At 34.4% G+C, this 17,416-nt stretch overlaps 1 protein-coding gene across 1 annotated transcript; it reads left to right on the forward strand.

The window, feature by feature from the left end:
- Positions 1 to 1,336: 1,336 nt before the first annotated feature.
- Positions 1,337 to 14,773, forward strand: LOC114334860 (ribokinase-like). Its single transcript, XM_028284972.2, has 5 exons — positions 1,337 to 1,644; positions 1,704 to 1,836; positions 5,734 to 6,018; positions 6,770 to 6,900; positions 10,564 to 14,773. The coding sequence occupies exons 1-5, from the start codon at positions 1,592 to 1,594 to the stop codon at positions 10,877 to 10,879; spliced, it is 918 nt and encodes a 305-aa protein (XP_028140773.1). The 5' UTR covers positions 1,337 to 1,591; the 3' UTR covers positions 10,880 to 14,773.
- The last annotated feature ends 2,643 nt before the right edge of the window (positions 14,774 to 17,416 follow it).

Below are 17,416 nucleotides of genomic sequence, written 5' to 3' on the forward strand. Positions count from 1 at the left end.
TCAGCAGAATTTTCAAGGTATGTGACATTAAGCTTATGGTTCGGTAGTCACTGCATTCTTTGGCATTCACTTTCTTTGGCAAACACACAAATGCTGATGTCAACATTTCTCTAGAGATGATTCCCGTACTATAGACTATAGATAGCGTTGAACAGTTCAACTATTATGTCCAGGATTTTCTCGTTGACCAACTTTATCAGATCGCTAGGTAATTCATCTAGACCAGCAGATTTATTGGTTTTCATAGAGTCTATTGCCTGACTAACCTCTGATTTGGTTATCTCTGGGCCCACATCTCCGGTTTGGCTATCTACGGATGTACTAGAAGCAGCATCAAAATCAATGAGCAAGTTTGGGGTTTCTTAGCGGCATTTGCCAGTATTTGAATTGCAATGCCCTTGGAAATCCCAAATATGTTCACAGTCTCGTACAGCTTTATTAAAAATGTATTATTCCTTGCTTATTACCATAAAAATAATTAGGTACTTATATTGTGCCATTTTAAATTTCGAATGAAATTGTGTTTTAAACTGTGTTTTATTACATTTTTGTCAGATTTACTGCTATTCTATAATAAATAATATTTACGTAACTATACAATATTTATTATTGAATATTTTGTAACTTGTGAAATGAAATAGATACAGTATTACCTGTACCTGTATTGTACCTATTTCTATTTACCATTAAAGTATAATGTAACTACAATGTTATATTTCATAAATCTCGTGGTGTAATATATGTTGCCTATCACGTGGTAGGTAGTTGAATGCCAACAAAAAATACATATACCTCGTCCAATTTACTTACCGTTGCACGTCATCCGCGCCATAGCCTGTGACACGATACCAACACGAAATATTTAGGCGGTGGGTGTGTTCTTTTTTAGAATCAAAATGATTCTAAAGGGGAACACACCTATAGTCTGTTCGCTAAACTCAGACGCAACTGGCTACATATTTTAGTCGATAATTTTTTTGTTTTTTGCCAATTTTGCAAAAACTGGAGAAATTACTAACTATTTAGTGATTATTAACTATTTAGTAATTATTTTTTGCCAATTTTACTAAAATTGGCAAAATTACCGACTAAAATATCTAGAAATTTGCGTCTGAGTTTAGCGAACAGACTATACCGCCCAAGGTCCCTATACCACCGCCTAGATATTTCGTGTTGGTATCGTGTCACAGGCTATGGCGCGGATGACGTGCAACGGTAAGTAAATTGGACGAGGTATAGTTCATTTTAACTGTCATTGATTTTAACCTTGTCTAAGATTTTAACAACCAAAACAAAAAAAGAAGAGGGATGTAACTTAACCAAACAAAATAACAAAATATTCAAAAAAATTTATTAATCTTGTAATTTGTAATTTATGTTGTGAATGTTTGATATAAAAGATGCTTTGTTTGTTTAACAATTTACATACGATACATATAATTTTGAAAACGCGTTAATCTTTCGTAACAACCTATCAAAGTGAAGTAATTATTAAGATTAGATAATGATTTTACTATTTTAACACAGATAAGGCAATGTGTTTAACATTCGCATTAACAGTTAACATTCCATTTAATATCATTATTTTAAAATGACCTCCAGCAATATTGTAGTAGTTGGTTCTTGCATGATTGATTTCGTTAGGTAAACTAATTTTGTTATTCTTTATAAAATCGTAAAAATTGTCTGCATTTCATTTGTAGTTATGCTCCACGATTGCCAAATGCGGGGGAGACGATCCACGGAAGAGAATTCGCCACGAATTTCGGAGGAAAAGGGGCCAATCAATGTGTTGCGGCTGCAAAACTAGGTGGAAATACTGCTCTTGTTGCTAGGGTTTGTGTATTTATTAAATATTGTTTTTTATATCCATTTATTAAAATCATACTGAATCAAGCAAAGATACCAAAGCTACGGATGTGTTATGTACAGCTTAGCAAACCAAAAATTGCTCAAACTTTGGATACTCCTCAGAGTTCAGCCTTGCTCTTGCAGCATATTACACCAGTCCTGTGGACAGTCTTCTCTGTGAAGCTAGAGACCCACCATAAAACCTAAGTAGAAAATACTTAACGCTATTGTATATGTCTTGGTTATAAAATCGAACCCTAAAAGCCCTGCTCTTCATCTTGCTGTGGCTAACAGATTCCAGGAAGTATATCAAAAAACAAATAGGGGTCCTGTACTCTTTTATGAATAGATACTTATTAGATTGTAACATTGAACTACCTCCTATTTAAATATCATACCTGTGAAATAAATTTATGTATTATGTTTTCCTTGGGTTATCCCTTCTGTGGTTTGCAGCCTTAAACTTACAGCATATACTTACAGAAATAATGTGATTCCCATTTTTTTTAAACTCACTTTCTCCATGTTCTCACACAATACAGAAATTACGATCATATTTACATGGGCACCTCTAAGATAATAAATGGAGTAGGAGCATGCTTTTTGACATAAAATGAACATTGTATCTATAAATTATCTCATCAGACAAGTATTTTTATAGCGTACAGAACTATTTGCCATAATTAAGGCATTAACCTTTATTCTAGAGAAAAACTTCCCAAATATCTTTTAATATATTATTCAGTTAGCTATCTGACATCAATTTCTCAGGTTTATCCCTCTCATCCAACATTACACCATATTAAGATTTTATAAGGTATATTATACCTACGGTGACCATATGTACTTATTTAAGTAGGACAGTACTTATTTTTAAATATTGTCCTAATGTACTTTAAAACCTTTCTGAGGACACGCGAATGTATTTATTTTTTCTAAAAAATGAATATTTTTATCTTTTACTACTTTTAAACAAATTTCTTTGTATACTGTTCCAAGTATTGCAGCTTTTGTTTTGATGGTTTCCAATATTTCCATTCTTTTGTTGACTCTTCTCATGACTTCGTTGTTTGTTACAGGCTCGGTCCATGCTATCTTCAGGTACCTTTACCCACAATTCAAATGCTTCCAACTTTTTAGTAGTCGACGCGTTAATTGACCATGCTTCTATCCCGTTAAAGCAGAGTCGAGAAATATAACACCTTGCCAGCCTAACTCTCAAGTCTTAATTATTTCAGTTCTCTTGCACAAACTACCTTTCTCATTTTATTGAAGTTGGTTCTTGCCTTCTCTATTCGAACTTTGATTTCTTTGGAGTAATCGTTTGTGTGATTAATTATTGTGCCAAGATAGTTGTAGTTTTCAACTTGTTCTAAAGTTTTACCTTTAATTGTCAGGCTTTTATCATTATTTTGGGTTTTTGATATCCTCATAAATTTAGTTTTCTTGATGTTTATTGATAATCCATATTGTTCTCCATACTCAACTATCTTGTTCATTATCTTTTGGAGGTCTTGGAGGGTGTCCGCTATTATGATAGTGTCGTCCGCGTATCTTTTTAATCTTGTCTTGTTGTTGTTAATAATTGGCGTTCCATTTAGGTACCTTTATTCCTGCTGTTTCTCCCTCATGAACTTTTTTCATAATTTCTTCAGAGTATGCATTTAATAGTAGTAGTGACAATACACACCCCTGTCGCACTCCTCTTTTAATTTCGAACTCTTCTGATGTGTGTTCGTTAATGCGTATGTGTGCCTGCTGTTTATAATATAGATTTGTTATAATTCAAAGGTCATTGTATTGTAACTGTTTTCCTTTTGAGGACGTCCATTAGCTCTTTGTGGCGGACTTTATCGAAAGCCTTGTTGTAATCTATGAAACAGACGTACATATCCTGGTTCACATCCAAGCATCTCTGGATTAATAGTGTAAATCCAAAGTGGGTTTCTTCAATATCCATATCAAGTGTTTGGTAAATGCGTTTATGAATGATCTTTAAAAATATTTTAAGTGTGTGAGACATTAGGCTTATGGTGCGGGGGTGGTACACAAAACTTCACCGCACAAGTGAAACATTTTTACACAAAATGTGTAACCTACCTAGAAAACTGGAGTACAAATTTTCATGAATTTAAACTATTCAAAAGCATAGATCTAAAGCGGGCTCCACACTCTCGGCGAAGTTACTTCGCCAAAGTTGACCGAAGTCCGAAGTACCCTCTCTACACACTCGTTCTACTTCGCGAGGAAATGTGATACCGACAAAGAGCGGTGCGATACCAACAAAGATCCCTTTGACCAGACCGACAGAGAATGGAAGTATAACGAAGTGAGGCAAAGTTACACAAGGTGGCCGTCTACACTCTCGTACTTGTTGAACCTCGATCGACTTCGGCGAAAGTGTGGAGCTCGCATAAGAAGTGAAATAACATGGAACGATGTTTGTTATTCTCTCGAAGCTTTTAAATTGTATACCAAGGCAACCATGTGAAACGAAGATCAACTCTTTGACGAACTGGGAATTTTGAAAGACGTGGCTACAAGTGAAAAAATTGCTGACTGGAACAGAGAAGAAACAATAGTCAGGATCGATGGCTTAAAGTTTTTAAGTGTGTAGATCAATTCAAACTGAAAAACTTACAAATATTATGCGAATTTATTTTTTGTCTTCCGGGTACTAGTGCGGCTATCGAGCGTTTATTTTCAATGTCCATATCCACTCTCAAAGCAGCGATGCTGGTGTACGCAAGTTCTGACGAGACTAATATGAAATGTTTCATTTACTTCAGTCGAAGCACCTTCTTAAACTAATTTTAAATTCAGAAAAATATGAATGATGCAAAAAACCGGAAGAAGTTGAGGCTATTCCAGGTCCCTCATCTAAAAACTCTTAATTACAGGCTTGTAACTTTTTCAGAGTTAAAGTAATGTGTTATGTTTAGTTTAATTGATATAATTTTTTATGTTTAGCTACATAGTTTATTTATTTTTAATGCAAAAAAGTTATATTTGTCCAATAACAAGATACATTTTGCGTTTTTAATACATTTTTGTTTTTTGTACTTTTTTTTCTTTCAAAAGATATGGTCACCGTAATTATACCAAAACAATTTGGCAATAGAGTTCCTCTGGGTACTGTCATATAGTGGAATAGATGGTAACGAAAAGGCAGATAGTAGCTACAGCCTGAAAAGGCAGTACAGCCTGATGAGTGAAAATCTTAACACTAAATTGATGGAAATAAAATCTTCCATCCTTCTCTGGAACTTCTGATCTTCAAAGCGACATCATCTTCATATCACGTCTCAGATTAGTACACATGGCTTATTCTTCTTAAGGTGCCTTCTCCATTACTGAAGGTTGGCTATAACTAGAGCAAATTGCTCTCTATCTTGAGCTGTTCTTAGTATCAAATGTGTGTCCATGCCTGTCCAGTTGCTTACATTCTTCAGCCAGGAGCATTTTCTTCTTCCTGGACCTCTTTTTCCTTCCAGTTTCCCTTCCATTATGAGTCATAGAAAGTTGTATTTTTCTCCTCTGTAAATATGTTCTAGATAACTGGTTTTTACAATATCTAGGAGTTCTCTCTCAGTCCCCATTCTTCTCGGCACCTCATTGTTGGTCACATGCTCTGTCCAAGACATCTTCAGCTGGCTACACATGGCTGCAACACATGAATATTTGCTGAAAAAAGAAGTGCAACTAATGTGTTTTGTTTGTGAATGTAAAGTTACACTATAAAGCACATTTTGATCAACTGATATCAAAATCCATAAATAAAAAATATATTTTGTATATGTTCACATATACAAAAGTGGTTAAAGAAAATAATAAAATAAAAGATATCAAAACGTAACTAATGTATTTTGATTTTTATTGAAGGTTGGAGATGATATCTGGGGTCCCAAGTACATCCAAAACTTAAAATCACTAAATGTAAACACTGACCATGTTCAAATCACAGAAAATTCTAGCTCAGGAATAGCCCAAATAACTGTGTCTGATGCAGGAGAAAACCAAATAGTTATAGTGGCTGGAGCTAACAACCATCTGAACACTAAGGATGTAGAAGCTGCTCAGGAGCTCATTAGTGATGCAGCAGTGTTGGTTCTACAACTAGAGACTGCACAGGATGTTGCTATTAGGGCCATTCAGCTTTGTAGAGGGGTAAATATATAGTTTTTAATTATTTTTCATGTTTTAAGTCCCTATCGAGATTCACTTCATCTTTCCTCATTAGAGATTGGTAATAGTAGGGGAGCATCGGATACTAAATTTGCAGTTAATAAAGCGTCATGGGAACCTATTGCGTTGTGAAGATTAGGTCCTAAAACCAAAAAAATTTACTTAAGTCTTCCATTTTAGTAGGGATTTAATAGATTTTTAAAAAATTTTGAACAGATATTTTTCAGTTTTTCGATTTGATATTAATTTCGCGAAGTATACACTTTTCTTTTGTGAAACTTTATGACTCCGCCATTTCCCTATGTCCTGCTCAAATCGTTAGATTTTTTAAATTAATGTACACTGTTCTTGATTTACTAACTTACCTTGTCTTAATCTGACGTTTTCAAGTTTTTTTAGTCATAGATTTTTTTATGGACTGCCCTCAACGCACGCCCCTGCCATTAATGCATACTTTGATAATTTAGTTTATTATAATTGTCAACCAGCCGGTTCGTTTTGATTCAGATCAGGCTTCTTAAAAGTACCTTGGAAGGGTAGACCCAGAAATACATAATATAAGAGAATTTATTGTAAGAAACTTGTGAAGACTCATAAGAGAAAGGCAATCGTTTATACTTAATCTATTCTGCATAATATTTTGATAGGATAATGTTATAATTGTGTTCTTTTATTTCTTTTACTTAAAAACTAAAGTTACTACTTTATTATAAAAATATTAATCTTATTTTAGATTTCAATATTAAATGGTGCCCCAGCTCTTTCGGAATATAATGACCAGATATTGAAACTTCCCACTATATTTTGTGTTAATGAGACTGAAGCTTCAATATTTACAGGCGGATTGCCAGTTACTAACGTCAGGTAAATACCAATATTTTGTAAAAATGTTGTTACTAATCGTGTAGATGTGTGATGTGTAGATTTATCGGGAACTTGTTGTTTACATACAAAAGTAGTGTTTAATTGTCTTCACAAAATATTGTATTTTCTGTTTGTGTGTTTTTTTGTAAAATGTATTACTAATTTTCGTTGTTTATTTGTTGCATTTACATAAAAAGATAGTTTTTAATTGTTTAAAAAATGTTGCATGTAGTGGTTGTGTTTTTGTTTGTAAAATGTATTACTAATAAATTATTTTTATTTCTGTATTTGCTACAGTGTTACATTGATTACCGGATTGATAATCGGTAATCTTCAATTGTCAATTCAGTCATGGCTTACTTAAAATTTAGATAAATTTAAACACCTAAAATAATTTGCTCTGAAAAATGAAAATATCTCGAAAACTAATAAATTTGGGCATAGGGAATGTTATATAAAAATTAAAGTACGTTAATGTTACTTTTCAATAATGATATAAAATACAGGGTGTTCCATTTAACATTACTGAGAAAATAATGTACTTGCGTTTTGACTCACCCTGTATTTGGTATAAAGAAAATTAGCAATATCAATAGTTCTTAAAAATTTTGACAATAAATCAAAAGATATGGCATTAATAAACCATTGCTGTTGTGCTTATTTTTATTTATACAGGGAGTTGAACTTGTTACGATTTTCATACAAAATTGGTTATACCTTTGTAAATACCCTGTATAACATTACAAACCTTTATATTTTTGTAATGGAGAAGTTAACAGGATTTTGAATATAAAATAAAATATAGGGTGTTCCATTTAAAAAAACGTGTTAGGTCTGCCACTGTGTTATCGAACACCCTGTAACATTCTAACTAATTTTGTAATGTGAAGCTCAAAGGTGGCTAAAATTTTTGTTATTAACTTTTATTGCTATCTATTACTATAGCGGAGCTATTGAGCTGTACCCTACTAATCAATCACCCTGTATATTTATACTAAAGAGGTTTTAAACTGTTTTCGTGTTACACTGCTACATGTCGGTTTATAGCGTTCTTCGTCGTTTTCCTACTTCCAATCGCCACTTCGTCCATTTGTGCCATAGGTTCTCTTTTATATCTCTTTCCCACATCTCTTTGTCTATTCCTTCGCTTCAACTTTTTGTCGGTCTACCTCGTTTTCTTTTTCCTTCTGGTTGCCATTTTAGTATTTCCTTTGGTATTCTTTGTTCATCCATTCTTTGTACATGCCCGAACCAGATAACGTGTTTTGTTGATGAGTTACTTCTCCAGAAATCCATTTCCGTTGCTCTCTGCGTTGCCAGTATTCTTTCTTTTAGTGGCCATACCTCACAGCTGTATAGAGTGGTACTTTTCACTATAGCCTCAAATATCCTCTTTTTATTTTCTTTGCTGATGGATTAGTCCCAAAAAATGCTGTTTAACATTGTGATGTCTTTTCTACTTGACGTATTTCTTTCTCTTATGGCTTTGTCTAATGTTCCATCGTGCGAAATATTGATATCTATTTCTTGTTACATGTTAAACTAAATAATAATTTATACAGCGTGAGTCATGAGGAACTGTACATACTCCTACCTCGTATAGAGGCCCCTATGGGGAATAACAAATGACCATTAAAAAGTGTCTGCTCCCATTGTTTAATAATATACAGGGCGAGCTTCGCATTTTGACAGAAATTTGTATTCGTCATAATTTTTGAACGGTCAGATCGATGTGTCTCTTATTTTGGTCAATCGTTACACTATTGCCACCTAATCAACTGATTTATTCAAACTAGAAAAAAATCAGGTCCGGCCTTAAAAAAATTAGTTCGTTTGGGTCTTAGAAAAAATTTCACCCTGTATAAGCTTTTTGAAAACTCTAATATGAATTTTACAAATTAGACAAATAGGCAATTAAAGTAACATATTTATTTTTTTCCGCACACGATTGCTTAATTTTTTATAAAAAAATCAAATTTGATTATGAATTAAAAGTTTGGTAAAGTGAACCATAGATTTAACAAAATTAACTTTTATTACCAAAATTAATTTTTTTTTGAACAAATATTTAATTTATGTTACCACCAATCAACTGATTTATTCAAACAAGAAAAAAATCAGGCCCGGATTTAAAAAATAAGTTCGTTTTGGCCTTAGAAAAAATTTCACCCTGTATACGCTTTTTGAAAACTCTAATATGATTTTTACAAATTAGACAAATAGGCAATTAAAATGGCATATTTATTTTTTCCCCACACGATCACTTAATTTTTTATAAAAAAAATCAAATTTGACTGAATAATTAAAAGTTTGGTAAAGTGAACCATAGATTTAAAAAAAAAATAACTTTTATTACAAAAATGAATTTTTTTTGAACAAATATTTAATTTATGTTATCACCCAATCAACTGATTTATTCAAACTAGAAAAAAATCAGGCCCGGATTTAAAAAATTAGTTTGTTTGGGTCTTAGAAAAAATTTCACCTTGTATACGTTTTTTGAAAACTCTAATATGAATTTTACAAATAAGACAAGTAGGCAATTAAAACGGCATATTTATTTTTCCCCACATGATTACTTATTTTTTTATTAAAAAATCAAATTTGACTACGCATAAAAAGTTTGGCAAAGTTTTTGCATAGATTTAAAAAAATTAACTTTTTTTACAAAAATTAATTTACAAAAACAACGTTTTTCTTAAAATTAAAAGTTTTACCATTTTTTTTTTTTTTCTATAACACGTCTAGATAGTTCATTTTTTTTTTTTCATTTTTAGGTTAAAATTCCGATTTTGACAAATTTGATTTTTTAATAAAAAATTAAGTAATCGTGTGGGGAAAAAATAAATATGCCACTTTAATTGCCTATTTGTCTTATTTTTAAAATTCATATTAGAGTTTTCAAAAATCGTATACATAGTGAAATTTTTGAAAGACCAAAACGAACTAATTTTTTAAATCCGGACCTGATTTTTCTCTAGTTTAAATAAATCAGTTGTTTGGATGGTAACATAAATTACTTATTTGTGCAAAAAAAATTAATTTTTGTAATAAAAGTTATTTTTTTTTAAATCTATGGTTCACTTTACCAAACTTTTAATTCATAGTGAAATTTGATTTTTTTATAAAAAATTAAGTAATCGTGTGCGGAAAAAAATAAATATGCCATTTTAATTGCCTATTTGTCTAATTTGTAAAATTCATATTAGAGTTTTCAAAAAGCGTATACAGGGTGAAATTTTTTCTAAGACCAAAACGAACTAATTTTTTTAAAGCCGGATCTGATTTTTTCTTGTTTGAATAAATTAGTTGATTAGGTGGTAATAGTGTAACGATTGGCCAAAATAAGAGACACATCGATCTGACCGTTCAAAAATTATGACGAATACAAATTTCTGTCAAAATGCGAAACTCGCCCTGTATATTATTAAACAATGGGAGCAGACACTTTTTAATGGTCATTTGTTATTCCCCATAGGAGCCTCTATACGTGGTAGGAGTATGTACAGTTCCTCATGACTCACCCTGTATGGGATTAAACCAGGATTGATTGTAACGATAGTTTTGTTCTGTCATATGTTTTCTGTTGTTTCATAATAGCCTTCGTAAAAATAATAATAATTAAGTATTTTAAAATTGACACTGTACTGATGTTTGTTTTAGTGAGGCTGAAAAAGCGGCTCAGGACCTAATCTGTAGAGGCTGTAATAGTGTACTTATAACTTTAGGTAGTCAAGGGGCACTATTTGTAAGTAAAAACGAAAAACACGTCGTATCTAGTCCTTCAGTGAAAAGCGTTGACACAACAGGAGCAGGAGATGCTTTCATTGGAGCTCTAGCCTACCTTCTCGCCAACGACAAAAGTATACCGATGCAAGAGGCCTTGGAAAAGGCTTGTATAGCTGCTAGTGATAGTGTTACAAGACCTGGTACACAGATTAGCTTTCCCGGACCTGAAGTGTTCTCGAAGAGCTCGTAAGTCAAGAAAATGGCTTGAAGGAGCGGCGGATCTACGGGGAGGGAAAAAGCGGAAATTTTCCTCCTAACAAGGTCCAAAATTAAAGAGAAAAATTGTTGAAAAATAAAAATATATTAGCTGACATGAAACTTGAGCCACAGACAGATAAATTCAACCCAATAAACACTCTAGTTAGGAAAATTAAGGGAACTTAATGCATATAAGTTGTTTTTTATGTAAAAAAAAACTAAGTTTTCAATCTAATAGCACATAAAACAACACCCAAAAATGTTATTCTACATCCTACCAGAGTAACACCTCCGAGGCTTCTACAATTTGCAAGCCATAACGGATGCTGAGACTAAGGAAGATGAGGGAATTCTACAATTTATAATTCACGTCCCATCTGCTCAGCCCGGTAAAGTTCCAACGAGAATGGTTCCCTTCGTAAACATATAAATTAAAAATGAATAACCATTTTCAATTTCATTGCAACACGAAACTACAGCCGCATCATTATTCCAGTTCAATCAGAGAGTGCAGCAAGCAGCTCTACCGGTTTCGAAACTTGTTAGTCTCTCATCAGGAGGCACATATGCTGCTCTCTCTGACCCAACTAGGACAAACCCCGGCGTGCAGTCACGGATTGCAACGAACGAAATGGCAGGGATGCCCTAGCGGCAACTGCTAGCAAAAAAACTAAGTTTTCAATCTAATAGCACATAAAACAACACCCAAAAATGTTGTTCCACATCCTACCAGACTGAAAACAATGGGAACCTTCTCTGGTAACACCTCCGAGGCTTCTAAAATTTGCAAGCCATGACGGATGAGAGACTAACAAGTTTCGAAACCGGTAGAACTGCTTGCTGCACTCTCTGATTGAACTGGAATAATGATGCGGCTGTAGTTTCGTGTTGCAACGAAATTGAAAATGGTTATTCATTTTTGATTTATATGTTTACTCTGATTGAAGTACGAAGGGAACCATTATCGTTGGAACTCTACCGCGCTGAGCAGATGGGACGTGAATTATAAATTGTAAAATTCCCTCATCTTCCTTAGTCTCAGCATCCGTTATGGCTTGCAAATTGTAGAAGCCTCGGAGGTGTTACTCTGGTAGGATGTAGAATAACATTTTTGGGTGTTGTTTTATGTGCTATTAGATTAAAAAACTTAGTTTTTTTGCTAGCAGTTGCCGCTAGGGCATCCCTGCCATTTCGTTCGTTTCAATCCGTGACTGCACGCCGGGGTTTGTCCTAGTTGGGTCAGAGAGAGCAGCATATGTGCCTCCTGATGAGAGACTAACAAGTTTCGAAACCGGTAGAGCTGCTTGCTGCACTCTCTGATTGAACTGGAATAATGATGCGGCTGTAGTTTCATGTTGCAACGAAATTGAAAGTGGTTATTCATTTTTGATATTATTTATGTGTTTTATCTAGTTTGCGATTATCTTTTGTATGTCTTTTGGTTGGTGTTTCACTGGAAGTTTCCCCCCTAAGGCAAATTTTCCCTCCCAAGGCAAATTTCTAGATCCGCCACTGGCTTGAAGGATATTATACAAGTAACAAGGAATTATTTTTTTCTATTTTGGCACTAAATGCTTGTTGTATAGCATAATTCGAGCACTATAAGTTAATTGAAGTATTCCTTTTTCACAGTTGTTCACAAGTAATCACAATAAGTAGAATCAAACTGCCACAAGATTATTTTACTTCTCAGTTTTGTTTTTATCATATTATGTAATGAATATATTAGAACTGTGCTATGGAGATGGTTTAATTGTTGATGTGATATAAATATTACATAGAAACAATCCTTCAGAAGGAACAATGGAGTAAACTGACAAATTGAAAAAATAATAAACTTAAAGATAAAACCCATAACTAAATTAAAATTCATGGTGACGTTTCAATTATTACTTTAATCATCGTCAGAATAATAAGTTTCTTGAGCGGATGCTTTAAAATAATTTTAAAGGAACAAACAATAATTAATGAAAACGTAAAAAATGACATTGACAATCATTGGGTTAAGTCAATAATTTCAAACACGCCATGTCTTGTTGCGTGTTTAAGGGTGGCTTCAAAAGAAATATGGATAATGCCTCCTTGATGCTGAGTTCCGTTGGAGAACTTGCATGACCAATGATTGAGAAGTCCTTAAGACTAATAGGGTGGTCAGAATCAGTCATATGTTGGAATACCGCTGAATTTGAAACTGTTCTTGATCGTCTTCCTAAGTGAGGAGTGACACCTAAGTGTTCGCAACATCTGACATTAAAGTGACGTCGAGTCTTCCCGACGTACGTAGCTGCACAGCTACTACATTTGAATTGGTATATAATGTTAGATGCGCGATCACTAGGAATCATGTCTTTCACATGGAAACGAGATCCTATCCTTTCCAAAGTTGTGAAAGCAAATCTTAATTCTATAGAGGGAAATGCTTTTTTAATTGTTCTACGGATGTTGCGTCGGATTTGTAAGCTGTGGTAACCAGTATATGGAAGTTTGATATAGATCTTTTCTTTGATTTCTACTTTGCTGTTTGGTTGGAATTTGTTATTGAAAAAACGTCTGATGTATCTTTCTAAGAAGTTCAACGAAAAACCATTTTTACTTAAGATTACCTTTATGTTTTCTAACTCTTCATGTAGGAATTGCCCGGTTGAACAGATAGTGAAAGCGCGGTGAACAAGTATATTGATTAAACTTGTTTTGTATTTGTTGGGAATGAAGCTATCTGCGTTTATATACAGGCCGGTGAAGGTTGGTTTTCTGTATATTGAAGTGGAAAAACCTGAAGGTGATCTGAAGATGTTAATTCCTAAGAAGGGCAGATTTCCATTGACTTCAATTTCACTAGTAAATTTCATATTGTGGTGTTTCTGGTTGAGATAATCTAAAAAATGTTGAATGTGATCGGTATGTTTGAAGATGAGAAAAATATCATCCACGTATCGTCTATAAAGAAGTGGCTTAAAATCAATTGGACAGTCAGTTAACCATGTTTTCTCATGGTGACATAGAAAAGTGTTCGCGAAAACTGGTCCTAAAGGAGAGCCCATTGCAACGCCATCTATTTGTCTATACTCTTTTCCGTCAAAACTGAATAGACATTCTTTGGCAGCTAATGTCAGTAAATCTTTAAATTTTGACTGCTTCATTCCTAAAATGCTTGAATTGGAACTTGGAAAAAGTGAATTTATTATTATGTTGATGGTTTCATCTAAGGGAACGTTTGTAAACAGACTTTCAACGTCGAAACTGACCATAATTCCATCTTTATTCCATCGGTATTCCAACATATGACTGATTCTGACCACCCTATTAGTCTTAAGGACTTCTCAATCATTGGTCATGCAAGTTCTCCAACGGAACTCAGCATCAAGGAGGCATTATCCATATTTCTTTTGAAGCCACCCTTAAACACGCAACAAGACATGGCGTGTTTGAAATTATTGACTTAACCCAATGATTGTCAATGTCATTTTTTACGTTTTCATTAATTATTGTTTGTTCCTTTAAAATTATTTTAAAGCATCCGCTCAAGAAACTTATTATTCTGACGATGATTAAAGTAATAATTGAAACGTCACCATGAATTTTAATTTAGTTATGGGTTTTATCTTTAAGTTTATTATTTTTATCAAGTTTAATGGTGTGTCCTTATCTACATAAATTAAAAAAAAAATTAAAAAATGAATGCTCCAAGTGAACGTCTTTGAGTCAACGATATTGGCTCTAATAAATTCTGAAGTTACTTGTTGAATATTCACGCTTTATACTACATAGTACTTAATATTGATTAATAGATTTATAGTATTTTATTTTATTTTTTAACAGTTGTTATGTACTTAATTATATGAAATTTTTGTTGAAAAAATGTTTTTAAATAAATGACTATTTTTATTGTGTTGCTTTTTATTTGCCTGTTTTTGTTAAATTTCAGAAGCAAGAAACTGGAAGGTTTCGTCAGACTACACCCGAATGGAGCATCGGATTCTCGATAACCAGAGCAGTGATCACTAATCTGGTCCTGAGTGGATAGGGCGATGAAAATGAGTGGAAAGTATGTGAGGAGTTTATTAAATGGAGAGTGAACTTGCTGGAAGGTTAATCACTGACATTAGAAAATCTGGAGGGAGTAATTAAAGAAGCGATGGAAGGAAATAGGTCGCTGAGATGTAAACAGGATGCCATACTTATAGAATGCGGACATCGAGGCATTGACAATTGAATGTATAGCCATGAGAAGAAGGTTAACAAGAGCAAGGAAGACTACTGCACACGGAAAAGGCAACTTTTAGAGGAAAATTTGTACAGAAAAAGAAGGCACTGCAAATAGCTGGATGACATCTGGGGTCAGGAATACAGGATCGCCATGAAAAATTTACAATTTGTACCCCCATAAGTAACAGGAGAGCTCTTTCCGTCCGAAAGATGGCATGGAATATGAAGGAGCTGAGCGGGCCGTACTCATTACCATGGATGAACTAGTTGAGGTATTGAGCGCACTCAAGATACGCAGGCCCACCGGGCTGGAATAAATATTACCTGAGGCGGTGAAGCTCCTAGTCACATAAGCTAATGCTCTGATGCCCTTTCCTGGGGATTGGAGGACATCGAAGTTGGTGCTGCTTCCCAAAGCTGGGGGAAAATATTGGCCCATCTACCTCCTTCCGTGCATCAGTAAGCTGTATCATAGGAGTAACCAGGGGGGTTTGGGGGTTATAACCCCCCATTGGGATGGACTTTGAGCTCTATACGCTTAACACCATACCCCTCAGAGACCTTCCAGTATTTGTAACCCCCTCCTTTAGGATCATCCTGGTTATACCTATGAGCTGTATGAAAGGATGCTGCGAGAACGAATCGATAACATAATTGAGATATCAGGAGGATATCTCAATTATGTCAGAATAATTGATATAATATACCTGAAGGAATTTGGTTTCTGCAAAGGGAAAAGCACAATTTATGTAATCGTGAATATACTCAACGCTCTGTGCAACAGAGGATTAACAACGCTGAGCGATCATGGTGTTGTTCAATGTTAGGAATTCATTCGATACGCTACAGTGGAACGAGTTAATGAGAAGACCAGAAAGGGAAAGGTCAATTGAAAGATGGCAAGAAGAATGGAACAACACGGAAGATGTGGCACAGTGCGCAAACATTAAGAGATCGGATGGACTGTGGTCACATGCGATTGGACGCATGGTTATAACCCCTCCCCCCCCCCCATTTGGATGTATTTTGAGCTCTATATGCTTAACACCATTACTATTCCAGAGACCATCAAGTAGTTGTAACCCCCCCTTAGGATCATCCTAGTTACACCTCTGCAAAGTTCTTCCTTTAAATTGGTAGTCTAATTAGTGATCATATGAAGAGCTTCTGAACTGCACTTAATCTTCTGATTTGTACTATTTTTTCTTCAAAAAATATTAGGCATCCAGTTCGTTATCAGCAAAATGGTCTGTTCTTATCTTTTCAATTATCTTGTATCCTTATTTTTTCCCTGCATTGAAACGCAATGGCATATGCAGATGACGTGGACCTAGTTGCCCGCACAACACGCAAACTAGAAGAAATGTATACCACCTTCTCAAATGCCTCCAAAAATATGGGCCTGAAAGTAAACGAGGAGAAAACTAAGATGTTGGCATCAACACCCAACAATAGAGCCAGAAACATCGGTCACCAATTCACTGTTGATAACTCTACCTTTGAAGTGGTGGACAAATTCACATACTTAGGCTCCCTGATCACCAAGGAGAACGTCATGACGGAAGAAATCAAGCGAAGGATAATCCTAGCGAATAAATGCTATTTTGGACTGAGTAGACATATGAGAAGCAGAAACTTAAGCCAAAAAACAAAAATAACCATATACAAAACCCTTATACAACCAGTGTTGGCACATGGATCAGAGACATGGACCATCTCTAAGGCAGATGAAAACCTTCTGCTTATATTTGAACGAAGGATCCTGAGAGAAATATTCGGTGGCATCTGTGAAAATGGTATTTGGTGGTAAAGACGTAGTATCTCTTATAAGAATAGGAAGACTAAGATGGACAGGACATTTAGCAAGATCACAGCATAACAAGCCTCTTAGAAGAATCTTTATGTCACAACCTGTGGGAAGTAGAAACGCAATAATAGCTAATTTAATCAAAGATATAAAATTTCGATAGCTTTGTACCACATTTGTCACTTGGCAACTGTTGACTTCCCTTCTATTCTATCATGCCAGTCTTCTCTTAAAATGGAAGTGGAAAATGATTTATCACGCCTTGAGTCCTTTAACGACAGTGTTTCTCTACAAAATTCATTTTTATTTCGTCCATCCTTTTTGGCCTGATATAATCAATTTCTGTCCCCCTTTCGGGGATTTTCCTGAGTCGACGATGGGTAAACACGTGAAATAAACATTTAAATGGCAAATAGCTAAAACCTAGCCACGTCACCTGGTGCCAACTTTATCCTACACAGCAAGCAATCTAACAATGCCATATGTACCTATCATTCTATTGTAAAGCTATAGGCA

This window comes from Diabrotica virgifera, chromosome 8 (assembly GCF_917563875.1).
Source record: "Diabrotica virgifera virgifera chromosome 8, PGI_DIABVI_V3a".
NCBI lineage: Eukaryota > Metazoa > Arthropoda > Insecta > Coleoptera > Chrysomelidae > Diabrotica > Diabrotica virgifera.